The sequence below is a fragment of the Macaca fascicularis genome, chromosome 11 (assembly GCF_037993035.2).
Source record: "Macaca fascicularis isolate 582-1 chromosome 11, T2T-MFA8v1.1".
In the NCBI taxonomy this organism is placed as follows: domain Eukaryota; kingdom Metazoa; phylum Chordata; class Mammalia; order Primates; family Cercopithecidae; genus Macaca; species Macaca fascicularis.
The window spans coordinates 61,097,720-61,120,625 of NC_088385.1; the positions used below are offsets into that span (position 1 = coordinate 61,097,720).

Consider the following 22,906-nt stretch of genomic DNA (forward strand, 5'->3'; position numbering starts at 1 on the left):
GCATGATTTCACACATACAATCATCTGTGCAACTCCCGGAAAGGACAAGTTAATAAATAATAAATTATGCAGCCAGGTGCGGTGGCTCATGCCTGTAATCCCAGCACTTTGGGAGGCCGAGGCAGGCAGGTCAAGAGGTCAGGATATCGAGACCATCCTGGCTAACACGGTGAAACCCCATCTCTACTGAAAATACAAAAAATTAGCCAGGTGTGGTGGCGGGCGCTTGCAGTCCCAGCTACTCGGGAGGCTGAGGTGAGAGAATGGCGTGAACCCGGGAGGCGGAGCTTGCAGCGAGCCAAGATCGTGCCACTGCACTCCAGCCTGGGCAACAGAGCAATACGCTGTTTCAAAAATTAAGAAGAATATATTATGCACTGCCAGTTTATAATCTTAAATAACTGTTACTCATTTTTTTTAGATTTTTTTTTTTTTAAGACAATGCCTCCACCCTGTCACCCAGTCTGGAATGCAGTGGCATGATCACGACTCACTGCAGCCTTGACCTCCCAGGCTCAAGTGATCCTCCCGCCTCAGAATTCCAAGTAGCTAGGACTAGCAGCGCACCACCATGTCTAGCTACTTTTTTTTTTTTGGGGTAGAGATGGGGTCTCACTATGTTGCCTAGGCTGATCTCAAACTCCTGGGCTCAAGCAGTCCTCCTGCCTTGGCCTCCCAAAGTGCTGGTGTTACAGGAGTGAGCTACCACACTCAGCCCATCTTGGGTATTTTATTTGTTGGTTTTATTTATTTATTATTTTTTATTATGTTTTTTTCTTTTTTTTTTTTTTGAGATGGAGTCTGGCTCTGTTGCCCAGGTTGGAGTGCAATGGCACGATCTCGCCTCACTGCAACCTCCGCCTCCTGGGTTCAAGTGATTCTCCTGTCCCAGAATCCCGGGTAGCTGGGATTACAGGTACCCACCACCACACCCAGCTAATTTCGCCCAACATGGGGCTTCCTCCTGTTGACCAGGCTGGTCTTGAACTCCTGACCTCAACTGATTTGCCTATCTTGGCCTCCCAAAGTGCTGGGATTACAGGCGTGAGCCACCGCGCCCGGCCTTTGCTTGTTTTAAATAAGGTTTCTTGTTGGGCGTGGTGGCTCACGCCTATAATCCCAGCACTTTGGAAGGTCAATTCAGGCAGATCATCTGAGGTCGGGAGTTTGAGACCAGCCTGACCAACATGGAGAAACCCCATCTCTACTAAAAATACTAAATTAGCCAGGCATAGTGCCACCTTCCTGTAATCTCAGCTACTTGGGAGGTTGAGTTGGGAGAATCGCTTGAACCCGGGAGGCAGGAGGTTGTGGTGAGCTGAGTTCGAGCCATTGCACTCCAGCCTGGGCAACAAGAGTGAAACTCCATCTCAAAAAAAAAAATAATAATAATGTTTCTTCAGATGGGAATGATTTGAACACATGCCATAATAACCTGACTCAAGTAGAAAGCAGAAAGATGGAAAAATCTGAGCTATTTACTCCCGACCTAAACAAGTTTCTACAAAAGGAACACAAAATTGAGACAAAATTTATTTCTAAATCATTTGAGCTAATATGGGAAAGCTTCTCCTTTATATCCCTTCTCGCAGCAGAAAAAAAAATTCCTCGGCCGGGCACGGTGGCTCACGTCTCTAATCCCAGCACTTTGGGAGGTGGAAGCAGGTGGATCACCTGAGGTCAGGAGTTCGAGACCAGCCTGGCCAACATGGTGAAACCCCATCTCTACTAAAAATACAAAAATTAGATGGGCGTGGTGGCAGGCACCTGTAATCCCATCTAATCGGGGGAGGCTAAGGCAGGAGAATCTTTTAAACCCAGGAGAGGGAGGTTACAGTGAGCCGAGATCGCGCCATTACGCTCTAGCTGGGCAATAAGAGCGAAACTCTTGTCTCAAAAAAAAAAAAAAAAAAAGTTGGCCGGGCGCGGTGGCTCACGCTTGTAATCCTAGCACTTTGGGAGGCCGAGGCGGGCAGATCACGAGGTCATGAGATCGAGACCATCCTGGCGAACACGGTGAAACCCCGTCTCTACAAAAAATATTAAAAAATGGCCGGGCGCGGTGGCTCAAGCCTGTAATCCCAGCACTTTGGGAGGCCGAGACGGGTGGATCACGAGGTCAGGAGATCGACACCATCCTGGCTAACATGGTGAAACCCCGTCTCTACTAAAAATACAAAAAACTAGCCGGGCGTGGTGGCGGGCGCCTGTAGTCCCAGCTACTTGGAGGCTGAGGTGGGAGAATTGCGTGAACCCGGGAGGCGGAGCTTGCAGTGAGCCGAGATCGCGCCACTGCACTCCAGCCTGGGCGACACAGCGAGACTCCGTCTCAAAAACAAAACAAAACAAAACAAAAATTAACCGGGCCTGGTGGCGGGCGCCTATAGTCCCAGCTTCTAGGGAGGCTGAGGCAGGAGAATGGCGTGAACCTGGGAGGCGGCAGAGCTTGCAGTGAGCTGAGATCGCGCCACTGCACTCTAGCCTGGGCGACAGAGCGAGACTCCGTCTCAAATAAAAAAAAAAAAGGTCAAGAAAAAAAATTCCTCACACAGTAACTTTCCCCAAAACCCACATACCACATAGTTTACCATTCCAGAGGAAATTAACATACCAATATTGAAAGGTGTACCAACACTATTACACAAGCTGAATAGACTTGGGGGTTGGGAGGAGTCTGTTGAAAGCTAGGAAAGCCAGTCCTATAAGGGGATTATCCCTTTTCCTAACACTTTGGCACTGCTGCTTCTACTTTGGTTTCCACCCAAAAGACAACATAGTATGATTTAAAAAGAGCCTGGGTTGGCCAGGGACAGTGATTCACACCTATAATCCCAGCACTTCGAGAGGCCAAGGCAGGCAGATTGGTTGAACCCAAGAGTGCGAGACCAGCCTGGGTAACACAGTGAGACCCTGTCTCTATTTTAAAGATAAAAATATGTAAAAATTTAAATTTAAAAAAATTAAAGTTTTTGAAGAGGCAGGGTCTTGCTATGTTAACCAGACAGGAGTGCAGTGGCTATTCATAGCCTGATCTCACTAATGCTCAGAACAGGAGTTCTGACCTGCTCTGGTTCACTCCTCCTTAGGCAACCTGGTGGTCCCTCACTCCTGGGAGGTCACTATATTGATGCCAAACTTAATGCAGACACCTGATCCGTTTAGTGCACTATAGCCCAGAACTCCTGGACTCAAGCAATCCTCCCACTTCAGCCTCCCTAGTAGCTGGGACTACAGGCACACACCACCACGCCTGGACTCTAAATGCTTTTATGAGAATCAAAAAAAGCACGAGAGGTAGAATCTGATCACTGTCTAGCACAAAGTAGGCGTTCAGTTATAGACAATGCTGATTTGTTGCAGTCTTTTATGAAATCCAGGGCATTTCTGAAAAAGTAAGGACCAATGTTTAATTTGTCTACCCCAAACCTTATCTTTCCCCCTTTCATCTATGGTACGGCACCAGTAGCTCAATGACAGAGAAAGAGTTTCAAGTATCTTTCAAATACCCCAAATATTTCCAGTGGTGATTCAATGGGCCCAATAAACATCTTCAAAATCTTCAGGTGTTACTTTAGTTCCTATCTGTTAGTGCTCTAGAGGTCTCTCAAACTCAACAGTTCTCATCACTAGTGGAAGCCATGATACCACTCCTCTCTAGAAAGAGGGCATCTTCTGATTGTTGTGCTACCCCATACTTGCACTCTGGGTGCTAGAGATGCTAAGCATCCTGCAAAATGCGTGAATGATCCCACCTACACGCCAATAATTCTCCAGATGAGAAACCTTGATCATGTAATGAAATAACCTCCCGGATGTATCAAAGGTTCTTGACACATAGCCTTTATCCAAAAGTATTGGTAAACCACTGTATCTTTCAGTGTATTTAGGTCCTGTGCCATCCAATATGGTAACCACTAGCCACATCTGCCTATTTGAAATGCAGCTAGTTTGAATGGAGATGCACTATAAAGTGTAAAATATATCCCAGATTTTCAAGTCTTAGCACACACACACACAAAATTTCGTTAATAACTTTTGTACTGATTAACGCTGAAATAGTATTTTTCATATACTAGGTTAAATAAAATATTATTAAAATTAATTTCACAGCCGGGCACGGTGGCTCACACCTGTAATTCCAGCACTTTGGGAGGCCAAGGCAGATGGCTCATTTGAGCCTAGAAGTTCCAGACCAGCCTGAGCAACATGGCAAAACCCTGCCTCTACTAAAAACACAGTCACCCAGGCTGGAGTGCAGTGGCACAATCCTGGCTCACTGCAACCTCTGCCTCCTGAGTTCAAGTGATTCTCCTACCTCAGCCTCCCCAGTAGCTGGGATTACAGCTGCCCGCCACCACACCTAGCTAATTTTTTTATTTTTAGTAGATGGGGTTTCGCCATGTTGGCCAGGCGGGTCTCAAACTCCTGACCTCAGGTGATCCACCCGCCTCAGCCTCCCAAAGTGCTGAGATTGGAGTACAAGCCACCGCGCCTGGCCTTATAAGCACTACTGTTTATCCTTATTCCACTAAGGAGATAAAATGATTAAGGAAATTAGCCAAGGCTATCCAGTTTGTATCATAAGTGGTGGAGTTAGAATCTAGATCCAGGCAATCTGATTCACGAGTCTGTGCTCCTAACCAATTCATTATATTGCCTTTCAAAAGCAGTATCATTAGCACATAAGCTCCACAAGCGGGGAGATTTTGTTTTGTTTACTGCTGTGTCTTCTAACTCTTAGGAAGAGTGCGGGAGGGGGAAGAAAAAGACAAAGATGCTCATGATTCCTAAGGAAATAAACCAAAGATGTCTATCTCTACAGAGTACCAAAGCCTGGGGGAAAAAAGGAACTTACTCAGAAAAGCCTTTCCACTTCAGTAGATATTCCACTTGTCCCTTAACTACACGCCTGTCTAGCACCTTCTCCACAACGTACTCCTCCTCATCCTCTGAAGAAGAACTGTCAGCTGTCCGCTTGGTTTTCTTTCCCATGTCGCACACCGTTCCACCTGAAAGACTAAGGCCACCGGGTCCCTGTAAAGGCAAAGGACAAAATAGTTAGAATCCATGTGAAGAGTTAAAAACTTTGTCTCTTCTTGATGGGACGAAAAGGGGATAACACCAAGTTGCCATGTGCCCTGCTCTTGAGTCTCAAATCATTCTACAGATGAGTCCTAAGAATTTAATTTAAAAATGAATCAGTCTTCACTTCCTCAACCACAACCTTCTCTTCGGCTAAAGAGACCAAAATTATTAGAAGGCGCAATTGTCTAACTCTTCTTTCAGATTCCAAAAGACAAGTAGTGTGGTATGTTATTCCTGGCTATGTTTATAACTATTTACAAGCCAGGAACTCAAACAGAAATGTGCAAAATCTTCAGTTAAATGAACCAAGATAAAATTAAAACCTTTTTCTCCAAAGTGAATAAGGGTCTTTATAAAAATGAAAAAAGAAAAGCCACTAAAATATGAGTTTTCTGTGCTCTGAGCATCTTGCCCAGTCTCTCACCAGCACAAAAAAAAGGCTTGCTCAGGCATCTTTCACCACATTTTCAGTGACTTGGTACATTTCCCTTAAACAAATTGAGCTTGTCCCTTCAGAGCATCCATCAGCTCACAAAAGCAAGGCTGACATCTCAAACACACTAAGCTTCCTTTTTAGAAAGCTAATTTGGGGATGGGAGGGAGGCAGAAAGGAGAAAAAATTTTCAGTCCTAAAATTCAAAATTAGTCACTAGATTGTTGAGTAATTCCCAAGATGTAACTAATCCAAATAGTTAAGAAGGTACCTCTCCTCTTAACTGAAGTTGACTCAGGGCCAAAGGAAGAGGAGGAGGAAAAAGAAGTCTGGCCCCAGACTCAGCATCAACATGAAGCCTCCTCAAAATACAGAGGAACCATTCATAGGCCCAAGGAAAGCTGAAGCAAGGAAACACAAATGGAAATTGAGTTAAGCTCAGAAATATGCACACCAGGGGGTACTCAACAGAGAATCTAGTTTTAAAAATTCCCATGTTGCTCTTCCACAATCATTTTTAAGAATTCTTCCTTAACCATGCTAAATGGCGCCTACAGTCTGGATTACAGAGTAGCAGAAATTGTTTTCTTAGCTGAACTCCATTTTTGTTTTCCTGTAATCTTTAAAGATGTTTATCAGCACCCTCTAAATATTTCCACCCTGACCAGAAAACCACCGGGTCAGGGAGGGCCCACTACTAATCTCACAATGATGTTCAAGTCACACAAAAAGTGGCAATTATCAATTCACTTCAAATTAGCAAAACTTTAAAAATTATTACAAGAATGTATAGTTGGAAACCATATCCCCAGAACTTATTAGCAATAGGTCTCCCCACCTAAAACACTGCCTATACCCATTACTGCCCTATAAGACTAAGTTTTTATTAAAATACTCTATTTGGAAGAAGTAGTAGGAAAATGTAGGTGCGGGGGGCGGTTAAAATAATTTTTCCATGAATTTAGAAGAGTCCTAAGCTTCAAGAAAATATTTTATGTGGTTTATTTAAAATGAAACAGCCTCCAACCTCACCAGAGACAGGAAATGTCATATTCCAGGGAGAGTACCCCACCCCCACCCCCACTCACCTTGGAATTTCCGGGAGCTGAGCAGTTTAGGTCAGAGCGCTGGGGTTAAAACCAGCCCCATGTTAGATGCATGCAGTTAAGCATTGTGGCTATGGCCTCCCCTGCCTCACCAGGAAAAACAAGGATTTACATGTGTTCTTCATTTTGAGGGAGAGAAAAGAAAAATCTCCCTTTATACCTTCATGCAGAAGAGGAGCCCCAAAGGTAGAAAATGAATGGGGGTTCCCTCCTTTACCTACCGGATCGCCCCAGTTCTTTCTTTCCCTCTGGGCTAACAGGAGGGGCCTCCCCTCCCAGGTCTGGGTCTTGGCGGGCTGGCAGCTCCCCCGCCCCCACCCAGCTGCCTGGGCGCCACTGCGCAGCTGTCCCAGTCCGTTGCCATAGCAACTGGCAGCAGTACTACACTAAGGGGGAGAAGCAAATGGAAAAGTTAAAAGGCTTAACTTTCCTTTTCAGTGAAGACTGGGTGGAGAAGTTGGAAGGTACCTCTCTTGGCCTCAAGGCTAAGGCATTCAGAGCTCAAGGGAATTACTTCTTAGGTTTTAAATCCAGTATTTATGCTTATTCCTCTAACAGCACTGTAAATTAATCAATAGCATTTTAAGATCATCTAACAAGATTACAGCTCAACTGAAGGGGGGAGGGGAAAGGCTCGATCCTTCTACAATACGATCAGTACAAACCACCCATCACTTAATACAGCCCACCAGAGCACTTCGGGCAACCCCATTTTACCATCTGTCACAGAACAGTTAATTAAAATTGCTTGAGGGGAAAAATAACAGGAAACAGGGGAAGGGAAGTATTTTAAAGACACTATATAACTTTCCTTCTTTGGGGTGATTACTAGAGATAAAATCCAAAGACACGAAGCACTACCAAAACAACAACCCAAAAAAAAAAAAATCTTTTAACTAAAATTACAGGTGGAGCGCCGGGCGCAGCGGCTCATGCCTGCAATCCCACAACTTTGGGAGGACGGGGCAGGGCAATCATTTGAGGTCAGGTGTTCGAGACTAGCCCGACCAACATGGTGAAACCCCGTCTCTACTAAAAATACAAAAAAATTAACCAGGCGCGGTGGCAGGCGCATATAGTCCCAGTTACTCAGGGGGCTGAGGGAGGAGAATCGCTTGAACCCGGGAGGCGGAGGTTGCAGTGAGCCAAGATCGTGCCACTGCACTCCAGCCTGGGCGACAAGAGTGAGACTGTCTCAAAAAAATAAAATAAAATTTAGGTGGAAAAAAATTCCTAAGAAGTTTAAAAAAAAAAAAAAAGGAGAGCGGTTCTGCCACAACCTAATGGTTGATAAATTAAAACCACTTCTAGGTTGTTCTATAATGTTATGAAACAGATTTTTAAATAATTATTCATCACCTGATACATTATTAATGTACAACTCTCTGTATCAGTATGTCCCAATTCTTGAGAAAAGGAGTACTGGGATAAATAAAAAAGACATACAGAGACTTGAAATACTGTAAGTTTTCCATTCTTCTGGCTCTAAAGAACATTTTTGAGAGCTTCAAAACTACTCTGCTTTATAGATATGGGAACTTTAAAGCCAGAAGTGGCTGCCATAGGAGAGTAAGAAAAAGGGACAATCAAAAGCAAAGAACTCAGTTGAGCCAAGCACGGTGGCCCACACCTGTAATCCAGCACTTTGGGAAGCCGAAGCGGATGGATTACGGGAGGTCAGGAGTTCGAGACCAGCCTGACCAACATGGTGAAACCCCATCTCTACTAAAAATACAAAAATTGGCCAGGCATAGTAGCACATGCCTGTAATCACAGCCACTTGGGAGGCTAAGGCAGGAGAAGCGCTTGAACCTGGGAGGCAGAGGTTGCAGTGAGCCGAGATTGCACAACTGCACTCCAGCCTGGGCAACAAGAGCGAAACTCTGTCTCAAAAAAAACAAATAAATAAATAAGAAAGAACGCAGTTGAGAAGAAGCATAGAATGGTGACTATTTTGGCTGTCAAACAGAAGAAACCATAGGGTATAAGACCAAAGGAGAAATTTTTTTTTTTTTTTTTTTTTGAGACGGAGTCTCGCTCTGTCACCAGGCTAGAGTGCTGTGGCGCAATCTCGGCTCACTGCAACCTCCAGCTCCCTGGTTCAAGGGATTCTCCTGCCTCAGCCTCCCAAGTAGCTGGGATTACAGGCATGTGCCACCACGCCCAGCTAATTTTTGTTATTTTTAGTAGAGATGGGGTTTCATCACGTTGGCCAGGATGGTCTCGATTTCCTGATCTCGTGATCCACCCGCCTTGGCCTCCCAAAGTGCTGGGATTACAGGCATGAGCCACTGCGCCCGTCCAGAAATTTTTTAATTACAAAAGATTTCCTCAAATTGGAATGGATCATCAGCAAACCTCCGATTAAAAACTGCATTTTTCGGCCGGGCGCGGTGGCTCAAGCCTGTAATCCCAGCACTTTGGGAGGCCGAGATGGGCGGATCACGAGGTCAGGAGATCGAGACCATCCTGGCTAACACGGTGAAACCCTGTCTCTACTAAAAAAAAAAAAATACAAAAAACTAGCCGGGCGAGGTGGCGGGCGCCTGTAGTCCCAGCTACTCAGGAGGCTGAGGCAGGAGAATGGTGTAGATCCGGCCACTGCACTCCAGCCCAGGCGACAGAGCGAGACTCCGTCTCAAAAAAATAAAAACTGCATTTTTCAACTCTTCTTACCTTTTGTTTTAAACTTTTCATAATTAAGGGATATGAAAACAATACCAAACATTTAAACAGGATCTTGACTCTGATTAACTTGCCATGTGTGATCTTGAGTAAATAAATTTTCCATCTGACCCCGGCATCATTTAAACAGGCTAAATAAATCTGTACTACCCGCCCTACCTACCTCCTAGGGAAAAAGTGAGTTTATGTTGAAACCAAAGATCTATTAAGTCCCCCAAAGAGAACCTTCTGTAAAAATATGTCAGGGCTGAATACAACAGCAGAAGAAAATATGTGACCTTCCAAATTCCTAAGCTAGTAAACCAAATCACATGCAGTAACTCCTGCAGCTCAACACATTAGTAGATAGCAAGAAAATGAGGAACAGTGTCTTTGTTAACTAGGCACTGGAAAACGAATAAACCTTCAGAGAACAGGGTAGGTATGTTCTCTCTCAAGGGCAAAATACTTATTCCTTAAAACTCAGACAAACTTTAAAGATGGCAGAATGAAAAGACTAATAGTAACTCTGTGAAGGAATAAGGAACAGGAAAGAATGACAGCAATACTAACATTTTGGTGAAATCTTTCAGAGAAAGAAAAGTGAATTTAAAGAGGAAAGAGACAAAAATATTCTGGTGTCCACCCCTCCCCACAAAACATCAGGAAGTAAAAGATTGAGTTCAATTCCCTCCTTTCCACTCTTAAGAACTGCCTAAAGGGCACATGGGCTGAGGTCCTTTTCTTTTTGGGAAATGGGTTTTGTAACCACTGACAAATCAAATTAGGCCTGATGCCAGGAGTCAGAGTCCAACCATAATATTCTTTAAAGGATGGCATGCAATTGTCTTGTAAATCTCCTGGACAGTCACAGATCAGAAGCTGGCAAGGATGACGACATACTTCTGATGGAATGTGTCTTATCTTAACCTTGAAGTTACAGATCTGCTCAGGAGCAGCAGTAAGAAATGAGAAATGCACTCAGACATCGGAGGGGACATAATTCTCTTTTAGACAGTGCGACCCAGAGTATTAGGGTCAAATGAAACACAAAGCCAGTCAAACAATTTAAGGGCTAGAGCCTGGACCAGATAGAGCATCAAGACTGGTGGTTCACACTGAGCTTAGGGGGAGGGAGCTTTCCAGCATGAGAAATGAGACATGGTTGGCAGGATGATGGAGTGATTAGGTAGAATCCCAATACGATGACAGACGAAAAGAAGGTGAGCCTCTGAACACAACCTTATCCTTGTGGAAATCTCCAAGGGAAAGGGTGAGCAGCTTCTCAAATTTCTAGAGTCTTTCAGGAATAATTGCTCTCAGCCTTCTCTCTTAAATATAGATAGGAACTATCTGGTAAAGCTACCCAGTAACTATAGATAGATTACAGCACCTAAGGCCCATAGAGATGAGAAAAGAGGCTGGGTGCAGTAGCTCACGCCTGTAATCCCAGCACTTTGGGAGGCTGAGGCAGGCAGATCTCCTGAGGTCAGGAGTTCCAGACCAACCTGGCCAACATGGTGAAACCCTGTCTCTACTAAAAATACAAAAATTAGCCAGGCATGGTGGCAGGCGCCTGTAATCCCAGCTACTCGGGAGGCTGAGGCAGGAGAATCGCTTGAACCCAGAAGGTGGAGGTTGCAGTGAGCCAAGATTGAGCCATTGCACTCCAGCCTGGGCAACAAGGGCGAAACTTCGTCTCAAAAAAAAAAAAAAAATCAGCTCCCAGCAATTACAGAGAGGGCATCACAAGCAAGCTAGGGCAACCCAGAAAAACAAGAGGTAGGCCGGGCACAGTGGCTCCTGCCTATAATCCCAGCACTATGGGAGGCCGAGGCAGGTGGATCATGAGGTCAGGAGTTCAAGACCAGCCTGGTCAATATGGTGAAACCCCATCTATACTAAAGACACACAAAAATTAGTCAGGCGTGGTGTAATCCCAGCTACACAGGAGGCTGAGGCAGTTATGCACCTGTAATCCCAGCTACTCAGAAGGCTGAGGCGGGAGAATCACTTAAACTGGGAGACGGAGGTTGCAGTGAGCTGAGATGGCACCACTGCACTCCAGCCTGGACAACAGGGCAAGACTCCATCTAAAGAAAAAAAAAAAAAAAAGGCTGGGCACAGTGTCTCACGCCTGTAATCCCAACACTTTGGGAGGCCGAGGCGGGAGAATCATGAGGTCAGGAGATCAAGACCATCCTGGCTAACACAGTGAAACCGTCTCTACTAAAAATACAAAAAAATTAACCGGGCATGGTGGCGGGCGCCTGTAGTCCCGGCTACTTCAGAGGCTGAGGCAAGAGAATGGCGTGAAGCCAGGAGGTGGAGCTTGCAGTGAGCCGAGATCGCACCACTGCACTCCAGCCTGGGCGACAGTGCGAGACTCCATCTCAATATAAAAAAAAAAAAAAAAAAAAAAAAGAGGTAATGATTAGCCCTTGGCATTGACCATTTAATCCTGGAACAACCCACATAGGGTCCCTGGTATCTGCTTTGTCCAGTTTAGGCTCTACTCTCATCCCTCCAGTCATTTGAGACAGGGTCTTGTTCTGTTGTTCAGGCTGTAGTGTAGTGACGCGGACAGTTCATTGCAGCCTCAAACTCCTGGGCTGAAGCAATCCTCTCACCTCAGCCTCCTGAGTAGCTGGGACCACAGGGGCACACCACCATGCCTGGCTACATTTTTAAATTTTTTTGGTGAGATGCAGTCTCACTGTGTTGCCCAAGCTGGTCTCAAACTCCTGGGCTGAGGCAATCCTCCCGCCTTACCCCCACAAAGCAGTCACTACTTCTCAATACCAATTCCGGTGGCTTTTCTTACATCTTGTTATAGCTATTTTATTTTCATCACCACTTATGAGCAAAAGTACACATAATTCTAGATCTTTCACTAAGCTTTCTTTTTATTAAGAATGAAAGCCAGCCGGGCGCAGTGGCTCACGCCTGTAATCCCAGCAGTTTGGGAGGCCAAGACAGGTGGATCACCTGAGGTCAGGAGTTTGAGACCAGGCTGGCCAACATGGCGAAACCCCGTCTCTACTAAAAATACAAAAATTAGCCAGGCATCGTGCTGGGCACCTGTAATCCTAGCTACTTGGGAGGCTGAGGCAGGAGAATTGCTGAAACCTGGGAAGCAGAGGTTGCAGTGAGTTGAGATCCCGCCACTGCACTCCAGCCTGGGCGACAGAGCCAGACTTCACCTCAAAACAAAACAAAACAAAACAAAAGTATATTTGGCTGGGCGCGGTGGCTCACGCCTGTAATCCCAGCACTTTGGGAGGCCAAGGCAGACGGATCACAAGGTCAGGAGATCAAGACCATCCTGGCTAACACAGTGAAACCGTCTCTACTAAAAATACAAAAAAATTAACCGGGCATGGTGGCGGGAGCCTGTAGTCCCGGCTACTCGGGAGGCTTAGGCAGGAGAATGGCATGAACCTGGGAGGCAGAGCTTGCAGTGAGCCGAGATCGCACCACTGCACTCCAGCCTGGGCAACAGAGCCAGATTCTGTCTCAAAAAAACAAAAACAAAAACAAAAACATATACTTGGCTGGGTATCATGGCTTACACCTATAATCCCAACAATTTGGGAGGTTGAGGCAGGATCACAGCTTGGGCCCAGAGTTCAACACCAGCATGAGCAAACATAGGGGGACCTCCCCAATATATAAAATAATAATTGTATATATACACATTCTAAATGGCGATAAAGGCTGCCCTGTAAGTTCCATTTGGTTGTATGTCCCCCCAGCTCTGATTACCAACATATTATAAATGAATGTGGGTTACAAGACTCAATTTTCAGAATTGCTTGAAGGTATCAGTCTGATAAACTGGTGTATTTAGTAGTAACACAAAAATTCTTGTTTGATATCTCAACATTTTATACTGGATTTTCTTTTTTTTTCACCCTCATTAAAATCCACTGAATTTCCTCTCTCAACTACCAGTTTTCAGAAACACGCATTCTATTTTATAGAATAAGATGTTGCCCTATTAAAAAAAAGTATCAGTTTTCTTTAAATTTAGCTAGGGTACACCTAAACCCACCACTGGGCAAGAGGTTAAATATCCAATTGTTTCAAGATTTATGAGAAAGCAGAATTTGGCACCACCATGGGAAAATGCCTTCCAGATGGTGTTTTCCAACAACTCTATCCTTGGAAATATACTGAACTCATCTCAAGGCACCACACTCTCAGGTGGGTGTTAATCTCACATCCACTCCTCTCAAGCGTAATGAAACATGAATTTGGAGACCTCGTCACCTTTCACAAAGAACCTGGCAATACCATCATAAATAAATCTTGAGGAAAATGGGTAAGAGCAACATTTGAGTACATTATCATGAATCTTAGATTTATACATACCACTTTGGCAGATCATGTTCACAAAATATGGAAGGATTAAAAGAAAACTGAAAATGCTCATTCCCAAATAAAATTATGGTGATAAAGCATTTTCCAAATATTTGTCATAAAATTAAGACTCAGTCCTTACCATGGCATTATCTAGCTTGCAGATTTTTTTTTTTTTTTTTGAGACGGAGTCTTGCTCTGCCGCCCAGGCTGGAGTGCAGTGGCCGGATCTCAGCTCACTGCAAGCTCCGCCTCCCGGGTTCACGCCATTCTCCTGCCTCAGCCTCCCAAGTAGCTGGGACTACAGGCGCCCACCACCTCGCCCGGCTAGTTTTTTTGTATATTTTAGTAGAGACGGGGTTTCACCATGTTAGCCAGGATGGTCTCGATCTCCTGACCTCGTGATCCGCCCATCTCGGCCTCCCAAAGTGCTGGGATTACAGGCTTGAGCCACCGCGCCCGGCCTAGCTTGCAGATTTTAGACCTCAATAGCTTAAGGGTTACAAAGGCTCCTTCAGGTCATTTCAACAAATCATCCTTTTTTTTTTTTTTTTTTTTTTGAGACGGAGTCTCACTCTGTCACCCAGGCTGGAGTGCAGTGGCCAGATCTCAGCTCACTGCAAGCTCCGCCTCCCGGGTTTACGCCATTCTCCTGCCTCAGCCTCCCGAGTAGCCAGGACTATTGGCACCTGCCACCTCGCCCAGCTAGTTTTGTTGTATTTTTTGGTAGAGACAGAGTTTCACCGTGTTAGCCAGGATGGTCTCAATCTCCTGACCTCGTGATCCGCCCATCTCGGCCTCCCAAAGTGCTGGGATTACAGGCTTGAGCCACCGCGCCCGGCCCAAATCATCCATTTTAACAAAGAACCTGTGTTAAGTCAGGCAATTTTTTTTTTTTTTTTTTTTTTTGAGACGGAGTCTAGCTCTGTCGCCCAGGCTCGAGTGCAGTGGCACGATCTCAGCTCACGCTTCCATGTCCCGGGTTCATGCCATTCTCCTGCCTCAGCCTCCCGAGTAGCTGGGATTACAGGTGCCTGCCACCATGCCTGGCTAATTTTTTGTATTTTTAGTAGAGACGGGGTTTCACAGTGTTAGCCAGGATGGTCTTGATCTCCTGACCTTGTGACCCACCCACCTCGACCTCCCAAAGTGCTGGGATTACAGGCATGAGCCACAGCGTCCAGCTGACAATCTGTTTTCTTAGCATCAGTTTAAAGAAGACATTTGGCTGGGCATGGTGGCTCACGCCTATAATCCCAGCACTTTGGGAGGCGGGTGGATCACTTGAAGCCAGGAGTTCGAGAAGAGCCTAGCCAACATGGCGAAACCCCATCTCTACTAAAAATACAAAAATTAGTCAGGCGTGGTGGTGGGCACCTGTAATCCCAGCTACTCAGGAGGCTGAGGCAGGAGAATCGCTTGAACCCGGGAGACGGAGGTTACAGTGAACTGAGATTGCACCATTGCAATCCAGCCTGGGCAACAGAGCTAGACTTCATCTCAAACAAACAACAACAACAAAAAATACAAGGGTATCCTTGGCTGCTCCTGGGCCATGTATTATGATCCTGACCAATTTCTCTCTGTGGGAATTTAAAAGCTGTTAAAAAAAATACATAATGGGTGATGACAGGAGAAACAAACCCACACCAGAAGTTATCGAACCTTGCAGGTCTTTTCAAGTATCTCTATTGACATTTAAGTTGAGTTACTATGCCACAATATCATAAAAGCATGCTCTACACTTCAGCTATATTGATAGTTAAATGCAAAGAAAGGCATCAGATAAATGGCTAAAGGGATGGGTAATCTCAGACCACCCAGCTCTTCAATTGAGTGTTTTGATGTGTTACATAAGATGTTTCTGACTCCCTTTTTGTCCAGTTTCCAACTACATTCCCAATTCAAATCCTATGCCAAAAACATGATTAATATAGTAATTCTGATCCTTGTTCTAAAATTGGTTGATTATGGGATATTTATTGAGGGCCTAAAAAGTGTCAAGCATTGCATGAGCACAGAGTCTATTCCAGTTTTCAATTTTAAGGCGAGGATTTTTGAATTCCTCCTTGGTCAAGTTACCACCTCCTCCAAAGGTTGTTATAGAAAAGGTAAAAGGTAACTTGTCGCCAGGCGCGGTGGCTCATGCCTGTAATCCCAGCACTTTGGGAGGCCGAGGCGGGCGAATCACGAGGTCAGAAGATCGAGACCATCCTAATACGGTGAAACCCCGTCTCTACTAAAAATATAAAAAACTAGCCGGGCGTGGTGCTGGCAGGCGCCTGTAGTCCCAGCTGCTCGGGAGGCTGAGGCAGGAGAATGGCGTGAACCTGGGAGGCGGAGCTTGCAGTGAGCCGAGATCGTGCCACTGCACTATGGCCTGGGCGACAGAGCAAGACTGCCTCAAAAAAAAAAAAAAAAAGGTAACTTGTCAATAGTGGAAAGATCAGGACAGGAGTAAGTACATGTGGGTCTTAACCCAACTAGATCATTAAAAGGTCAAGTTGGACAATTTCATTAACTCTCATGGGTATTAGTTATCAGCCCTACTTAAACATCTGTTGTGGGGAAAACAAGAAAATACTCTGAAAAATATAAAGCAAATAGAAGTTAAATGTCTGACAGTAGATGAAGTTAAAAATAACTGTTTTGGGCCAGGCATGGTGGCTCACACCTGTAATCCCAGCACTTTGGGAGGCTGAGGTGGGCGTGTCACGAGGTCGGGAAAAACAGACCATCCTGGCTAACCTGGTGAAAGTCTGTCTCTACTAAAACTACAAAACATTAGCCCAGCATGGTGGCACGTGCCTGTAGTCCCAGATACTCAGGAGGCTGAGGCAGGAGAATTGCTTGAACCCCACAGGAGGCGGAAGTTGCAGTGAGTCGAGATTGCACCACTGCACTCCAGCCTGGGTGACAGAGCGAGGCTCTGTCTCAAAATAAATAAATATGTTTTGATAAGCGTTCCTGCTTCTGTTTTCTGGAAGAGTTTGTATAAAATTGGTATTTCTTCCTAAAAAGTTTGGTAAAATTCTTCAGTGAAGCCATCTGGGCTCAGAGTTTTCTTTTTCTTTTGAGACAGAGTCTTGCTCTGTCGTCTAGGCTGGAGTGCAGTGGTGCAATCTCAGCTCACTGCACCCCTCCGCCTCCGGGGTTCAAGCAATTCTCCTGCCTCAGCCTCCCAAGTAGCTGAGACTCAGGAGCACACCACCATGCCTGGCTAATTTTTGTATTTTTAGTACAGACGGGGCTTCACCATGCTAGCCAGGCTGGTCTTGAATTCCTGACCTCGTGATCCACCTGCATCAGGCTCCCAAAGTTCTGGGATTACAGGCACGAGCCACTGCGCTTGGCCTGTGCCTGGCGTTTTCTTTGTGGGATGATTTATATCTACAAATTCCTTTTCCTTAACAGAGATAGGGCTAGTAAGGTTCGGAAGTTTTCTTCTTGTTTTTTCCTGTAGAGAGGTCTCATTATGTTTCCTAGGCTGGTCTTGAACTCTTGGCCTCCCAAAATGTTGAGATTACATGTGTAAACCTCCATGCCCACCCAAGGTTCTGTATTTGAGTTTTGGTAGTCTGTCTTCAAGGAAGTTTCTAACTTCAACTAAGACATTGAATGTATTCATATCATTTTTCTTTTTTTTTGAGACGGAGTCTCGCTCTGTCACCAAGGCTGGACTGCAGTGGCCGGATCTCAGCTCACTGCAAGCTCCACCTCCCGGGTTTACGCCATTCTCCTGCCTCAGCCTCCCGAGTAGCCGGGACTACAAATGCCCGCCACCTCGCCCGGCTAGTTTTTTTTTTTTGTATTTTTTTTAGTAGAGACAGGGTTTCACCGTGTTAGCCAGGAAAGGATGGTCTCTGACCTCGTGATCCGCCCATCCCTGCCTCCCAAAGTGCTGGGATTACAGGCTTGAGCCACCGCGCCCAGCCCGTATCGTTTTTCAAAATATTCCCTTATTACTTTTATTTGTAGGATCAGTAGCGATATTCCTTATTTCCTAATATTGGCAATTAGTATCTTTTTTCCTGATTTATCAATTTTATTCATCTTTTCAAAGAACTTTCCATTTTACTGATATTCTCTATTGTTCTATATCCCAATAATTGCTGCTTTTATCATTACTATTTTCTTGTTTACTTTGGATTTAATTTGTTCTTTTTCTAGGTTCATAGGGCAAAACCTGTCAGTGACCTGCTTTTGTTATTAAAGTACTTAATGCTATCAATTTCCCTTTAAGCGCTGTCTTAACTGCATCCCACAAGTTTTTTTTGTTTTGTTTTTGAGATAGGGTCTCTGTCACCCAGGCTCAAGTGCAGTGGCAGGATCACAGCTCGATGCAGCCTTGATCTCCCAAGCTCCACTGAGCTTCCCACCTCAGCCTTCCAAGTAGCTGGGACTACCGGTGAGCCACCACTCCTGGATACTTTTTTTTTAGAAACTAGGTCTCACTATGTTGCCCAGGCTGGTCATGAACTCTTGGGCTCGAGTGATCCTCTCGTCTCAGCTTCTCAAAGTGTTGGGTTTACAGGAATCAGTCACAGCACCCAGCTTCATCCTAAAAGTTTTGATATATCGTCTTTTCATTTTCATTCAGTTCCAAGTATATTTTAGTTTTCTTTGCAATTTCCTCTTTGTAGGTGGGTTACTTTGAAGTGTGTTGTGTAGTTTCACAATATTTAGGGATTTTTCTTGATATCTTTGTTACTGATTTTTTATTTAATTGCACTATGATCAGGAAAGAAACATATCTTGGCCAGGCACAGTGGCTCATGCCTGTAATCCCAGCACTTTGGGAAGCTGAGATGAGAGGATCACTTGAGCCCAGGAGTCTGACATCAATCTGGGCAACATAACAAGACCCTGCCTCTACCAAAAAAAAAAAAAAAAAAAAAGGGTGGGGGGGCTAAGCATGGTGGCACATGCCAGTGGTCCCAGCTTTTCTGAAGGCTGAGGCAGGAGGATCACTTGAGCCCAGGAGTTTCAGGCTGAAGTGAGTTATGATTGTGCCACTGAAATCCAGCTTGGGTGACAGAACAAGACCCTGTTTAAATTTTTTTTAAAAAACCTTTATGATTGAATCCTTTTGAATTTGAGACTTAATGACCCAGAAGATAAACTGTGTAACTGTTCCATGTGCACTTGAAAAGCACATGTATTCTGTTGTTGCTTGTACTATTCTATAAATGTCAATTATATCAGGTTATTGGCAGTGTTGTTCAAGTCTTCTGTTTCCTTACTGATTTCGTCTACCTGTTTTATCAGTTACTGAGAGGCACTGAAATTTCCAAATATAATTGCAGATGTCTGTTATTTCCTTTTTTTTTTTTTTTTTTTTGAGATGGAGTCTTGCTCTGTCACCCAGGCTGGAATGCAGCGGTGCAACCTCAGGTCACTGCAATCTCCGCCTCCCAGGTTGAAGCGATTCTCCTGCCTCAACCTCCCGAGTAGTTGGGATTAATTACAAGCGCATGCCACTATGCCCAGATAATTTTTGTATTTTTAGTAGACAGGGTTTCGCCATGTTGGCCAGGCTGGTCTGGAACTCCTGACCTCAAGAAGTCCACCAACCTCAGCCTCCCAAAGTGCTGGGATTACAGGCATAAGTCACCACGCCTGGCTTGTTACTTCATTTCTGTTTTCCTTTGTGTATGTTGAAGCTTTATTATTAGCTTTTAGGACATTTAGAATTGTTATATCCACTTGATGGATTTATTCATTATTACATAACCTGGTGTTTGTTATTTGCCCTATTTCATAAGTCTATCATGGAAAAATAATAAGAAAATACTTTGGAAAATATATAGGAAACAGAAGGAAAAATGTTTAATAATCAAGGAAGTTAAAATTTTAATAAATTTTCTTTATTATCTGTAAGTCTTATCTATGCTTATCTCTATTCATATAAATGAGGTTTGCTATGTTTTATCAGATCTTAGGCATAATTTATTGTTGTGAAATACTGAACAAATTAGCAGTATATTACCCTCCACAACTCACAGTGAGGTGAGGTGCACAGATTTAGGGATGAGAAACGAGGCACGGAGAGTTCAAGGATTTGCCTTAAAAACAAAACTTAAGATTTCCCAGCCTGTTAGTTGACCTCTTTAGTACAGGGCATTTTATTCCGACATAATTATATTTTATTCTGACATAATTATGCCCTCTGGCTCAGATATGAACTTGCTTTATTCTAAGAAACATAGATTACTATCAGAAAAATACTTGAATCCAATTTAGTTCCTCCTCTCCACAGAAGAAATAAATAACGAGTATGTTATAAAACCTGATCTTCAAACAGTCCTTTCAAGTACACCATCTCAAGCTCAGGGCTTTATCTAGTGTCCTTCCTAGTAATGAAACAGGATGGAACAGGCATTCAGTGAGTATGAAGAATAAGACTGCAAGTGAAAATTTTTACTCTCTCTATAACCTAGTTTCAGGTAGAAAAAAATTTGTCAGTGTTTAATTTTGATGAACTACTACTACTGGAAAGAAAATCCAGGCTACACAATCTATAGCCTCACTAGAAATATAGTGAAAATGTCCCAGCTAGTCTATTACATTCCTTGTAGAAAACCTTTTCTTTAGAAAGGCTTAAGCACACAGCTAACAAATACAGGTTATCCTGTGTTAATACCCCAAGGAGTTAACAGTCAGCCAACAGCTCAGTCTTCCATCCTTCAAGTCCTAGGCAAGAACAGGACTACACTGACACAAAACGTTGTAATTTGTAATGTTTTGATTCACATTTAAAATTACTGACTTAAGGCCGGGTACGGTGGCTCATGCCTGTAATCCTGGCACTTTGGGAGGCCAAGGTGGGCGGATCACGAGATCAGGAGATCGAGACCATCCTGGCAAACACAGTGAAACCCCGTCTCTACTAAAAATACAAAAAAAATTAGCTGGGCGCGGTGGTGGGCGCCTGTAGTCCCAGCTACTCGGGAGGCTGAGGCAGGAGAATGGCATGAGCCCGGGTGGCGGAGGTTGCAGTGAGCCGAGATCACACCACTGCACTCCAGCCTAGGAGACAAAGCGAGACTCCGTCTCAAAAAAAAAAAAAATTATTGACTTAAAAAGCAAACTCCAAGATGACTTAGGAGTCACTTCATAAAGTCTAAGGTTTAGAAGGTTTGTTAATGATCACTTATCCAACTCCTTCCCTATAAGATGAAGAAACTAAGGACTAAAAAGGGCAGATGGCTCACCCATGGTTACACCATTAGATAATGGCAGAGGTAGGACAAGAACCCAGGTTTCTGAGCCTTTTTTCACTTGCCTCTCTTTCTTTAAAAATAACCTTTTCTTTTCTGAATTAGGTCAAATCTATTTGGGTAGAGGTTAGGGAACCAATGTGTAGTAGTCTGAATGATGGCCCTCTCCCAACAGAGATTCATATCTTAACCCCTTGAACCTGTAAATGTTACTTTATATAGCAAAAGATGTGATTAAAAGATGAATCTGGCCAGGCGTGGTGACTCATGCCTGTAATCCCAGCACTTTGGGAGGCTGAGGCAGGCAGATCACCTGAGGTCAGGGGTTTGAGACCAACCTGGCCACAATGGTGAAATCCCATCTCTATTAAAAATACACAAATTGATTGCCGGGCGCAGTGGCTCAAGCCTGTAATCCCAGCACTTTGGGAGGCCGAGACGGGCGGATCACGAGGTCAGGAGATCAAGACCATCCTGGCTAACACGGTGAAACCCCGTCTCTACTAAGAAATACAAAAAACTAGCCAGGCGAGGTGGCGGGCGCCTGTAGTCCCAGCTGCTCAGGAGGCTGAGGCAGGAGAATGGTGAAAAACCTGGGAGGTGGAGCTTGCAGTGAGCTGAGATCCGGCCACTGCACTCCAGCCTGGGTGACAAAGCGAGACTCCGTCTCAAAAAAAAAAAAAAAAAAAAAAAAAATACACAAATTGGCTGGGCACCTGTAATCCCAGCTACTCAGGAGGCTGAGGCAGGAGAATAGCTTGAACCTGGGAGGCGGAGGTTGCAGTAAGCCGGGATCACACCAATGCACTCCAGACTGGGCGACAAAGCGAGACTGTCTCAAAATAAAATAAACATGAATCTACATTTTTTTTTCAGGGACCTGCCAGTTTAGGAATAAAATGTATTTTAAATCTGCTCTCTCAGGTTGAATTAAAAGATAGGAGAGGAGAAATTTATCCTGGTTCATCCAAGTGGTTTCTTATTTGCAATCATACGTATCCTTATAATACAGAGGTAGAGGGAGAGTTCTGATGGAAGTACTCAAGAGAGAAGACAATGTGAAAACAGAACAGAGAGACATGCCAAGGAATGCTGACCATAATCAGAAGCTAAAAGAGGCAAAGAACACAGTCTCTCCTACAGCCTCCAAAAGGGCCTCAATATCTTGATTGTAGACTTCTGGGCTCCAAAATTGTGAGAAGAATAAACTCCTTTTGTTTTAAACCACCAAGTCTGTGGTAATTTGTTACAGCAGCCACAGGAAACTAATACACAGGGGGAATAAAATTTTAAAAATCATAAAGTAGACATATATAAAACATTACTGATCCAAAAAGAATTGTGTTTCAGATAACCCAAAGAATGTCTAAAACCTTTAATCCCTCATTTTCAAAGGGTAGATTGAGGCAACTGCAGGATACAATTTGCCCCAAAGAAATTGGCAGATCTGAGAAGAGAAACTCAGAAAGATCTAATATTTACATAGCTGCTAACAGGAACAGTGTAGGTTTTTCTGCAAACATGCTAGCTGGTAGAGCTCCTGGACAGACTAAACATAGGCAGCAGTTGTCACAGTGGGTGTTCTTCCAGCACAAGTGTAAAGCTGTCATCAGAAATGAATATGTGGCTTCGAGTGGCTTACAGAAATCCAACAAATCTGCATCTTGGACTCTGGACAAGCGAACTCTTCTCAGGATGACCTGGACTCCTTCCTATTAGTACAATGATCAGTTAAAATCATTCTCTATAAGCAAGGAAGAAAAATAAAAGTTTATGTCAGGAGAAAAAGATGATTGCCCAGAGTCCAAGTTCACGAATAGCAGATATGTAAACAGCCATACTGAGTCAAGTGGTATCTCATGTTGTAATTTATTACTTTTAAAATCAATATCCATAACATAGCTTTAGGCCCAGTTTCATGTAAGGTGAATGGAAATAAAAACAATCTAAGTAAAAGGACAAAATAAAGACTAGAAATGCTTTACCACGACAGTTATTAATTAAATGGGCTATATCAATAAGATACAGAAATCATG

At 44.2% G+C, this 22,906-nt stretch overlaps 1 protein-coding gene across 5 annotated transcripts in view; it reads right to left on the reverse strand.

Annotated features, from left to right (window-relative positions):
* Nucleotides 1-22,906, reverse strand: part of CBX5 (chromobox 5) — a 43,658-nt gene that overhangs the window by 14,952 nt on the left and 5,800 nt on the right. For 2 of the 5 annotated variants that reach the window (XM_074007053.1, XM_015430986.4), the window contains exons 1-2: nt 6,607-6,940; nt 4,856-5,034 (exon numbers count right to left, since the gene is read on the reverse strand). In XM_074007053.1, the coding sequence (XP_073863154.1) occupies nt 4,856-4,992 (137 nt within the window). In that variant the 5' untranslated portion in view covers nt 4,993-5,034; nt 6,607-6,940. Of the gene's footprint in view, nt 1-4,855; nt 5,035-6,606; nt 6,941-22,906 lie in introns of those variants that run through there. The other 3 variants (XM_074007052.1, XM_005571072.5, XM_005571073.5) reach the window with 2 other exon arrangements.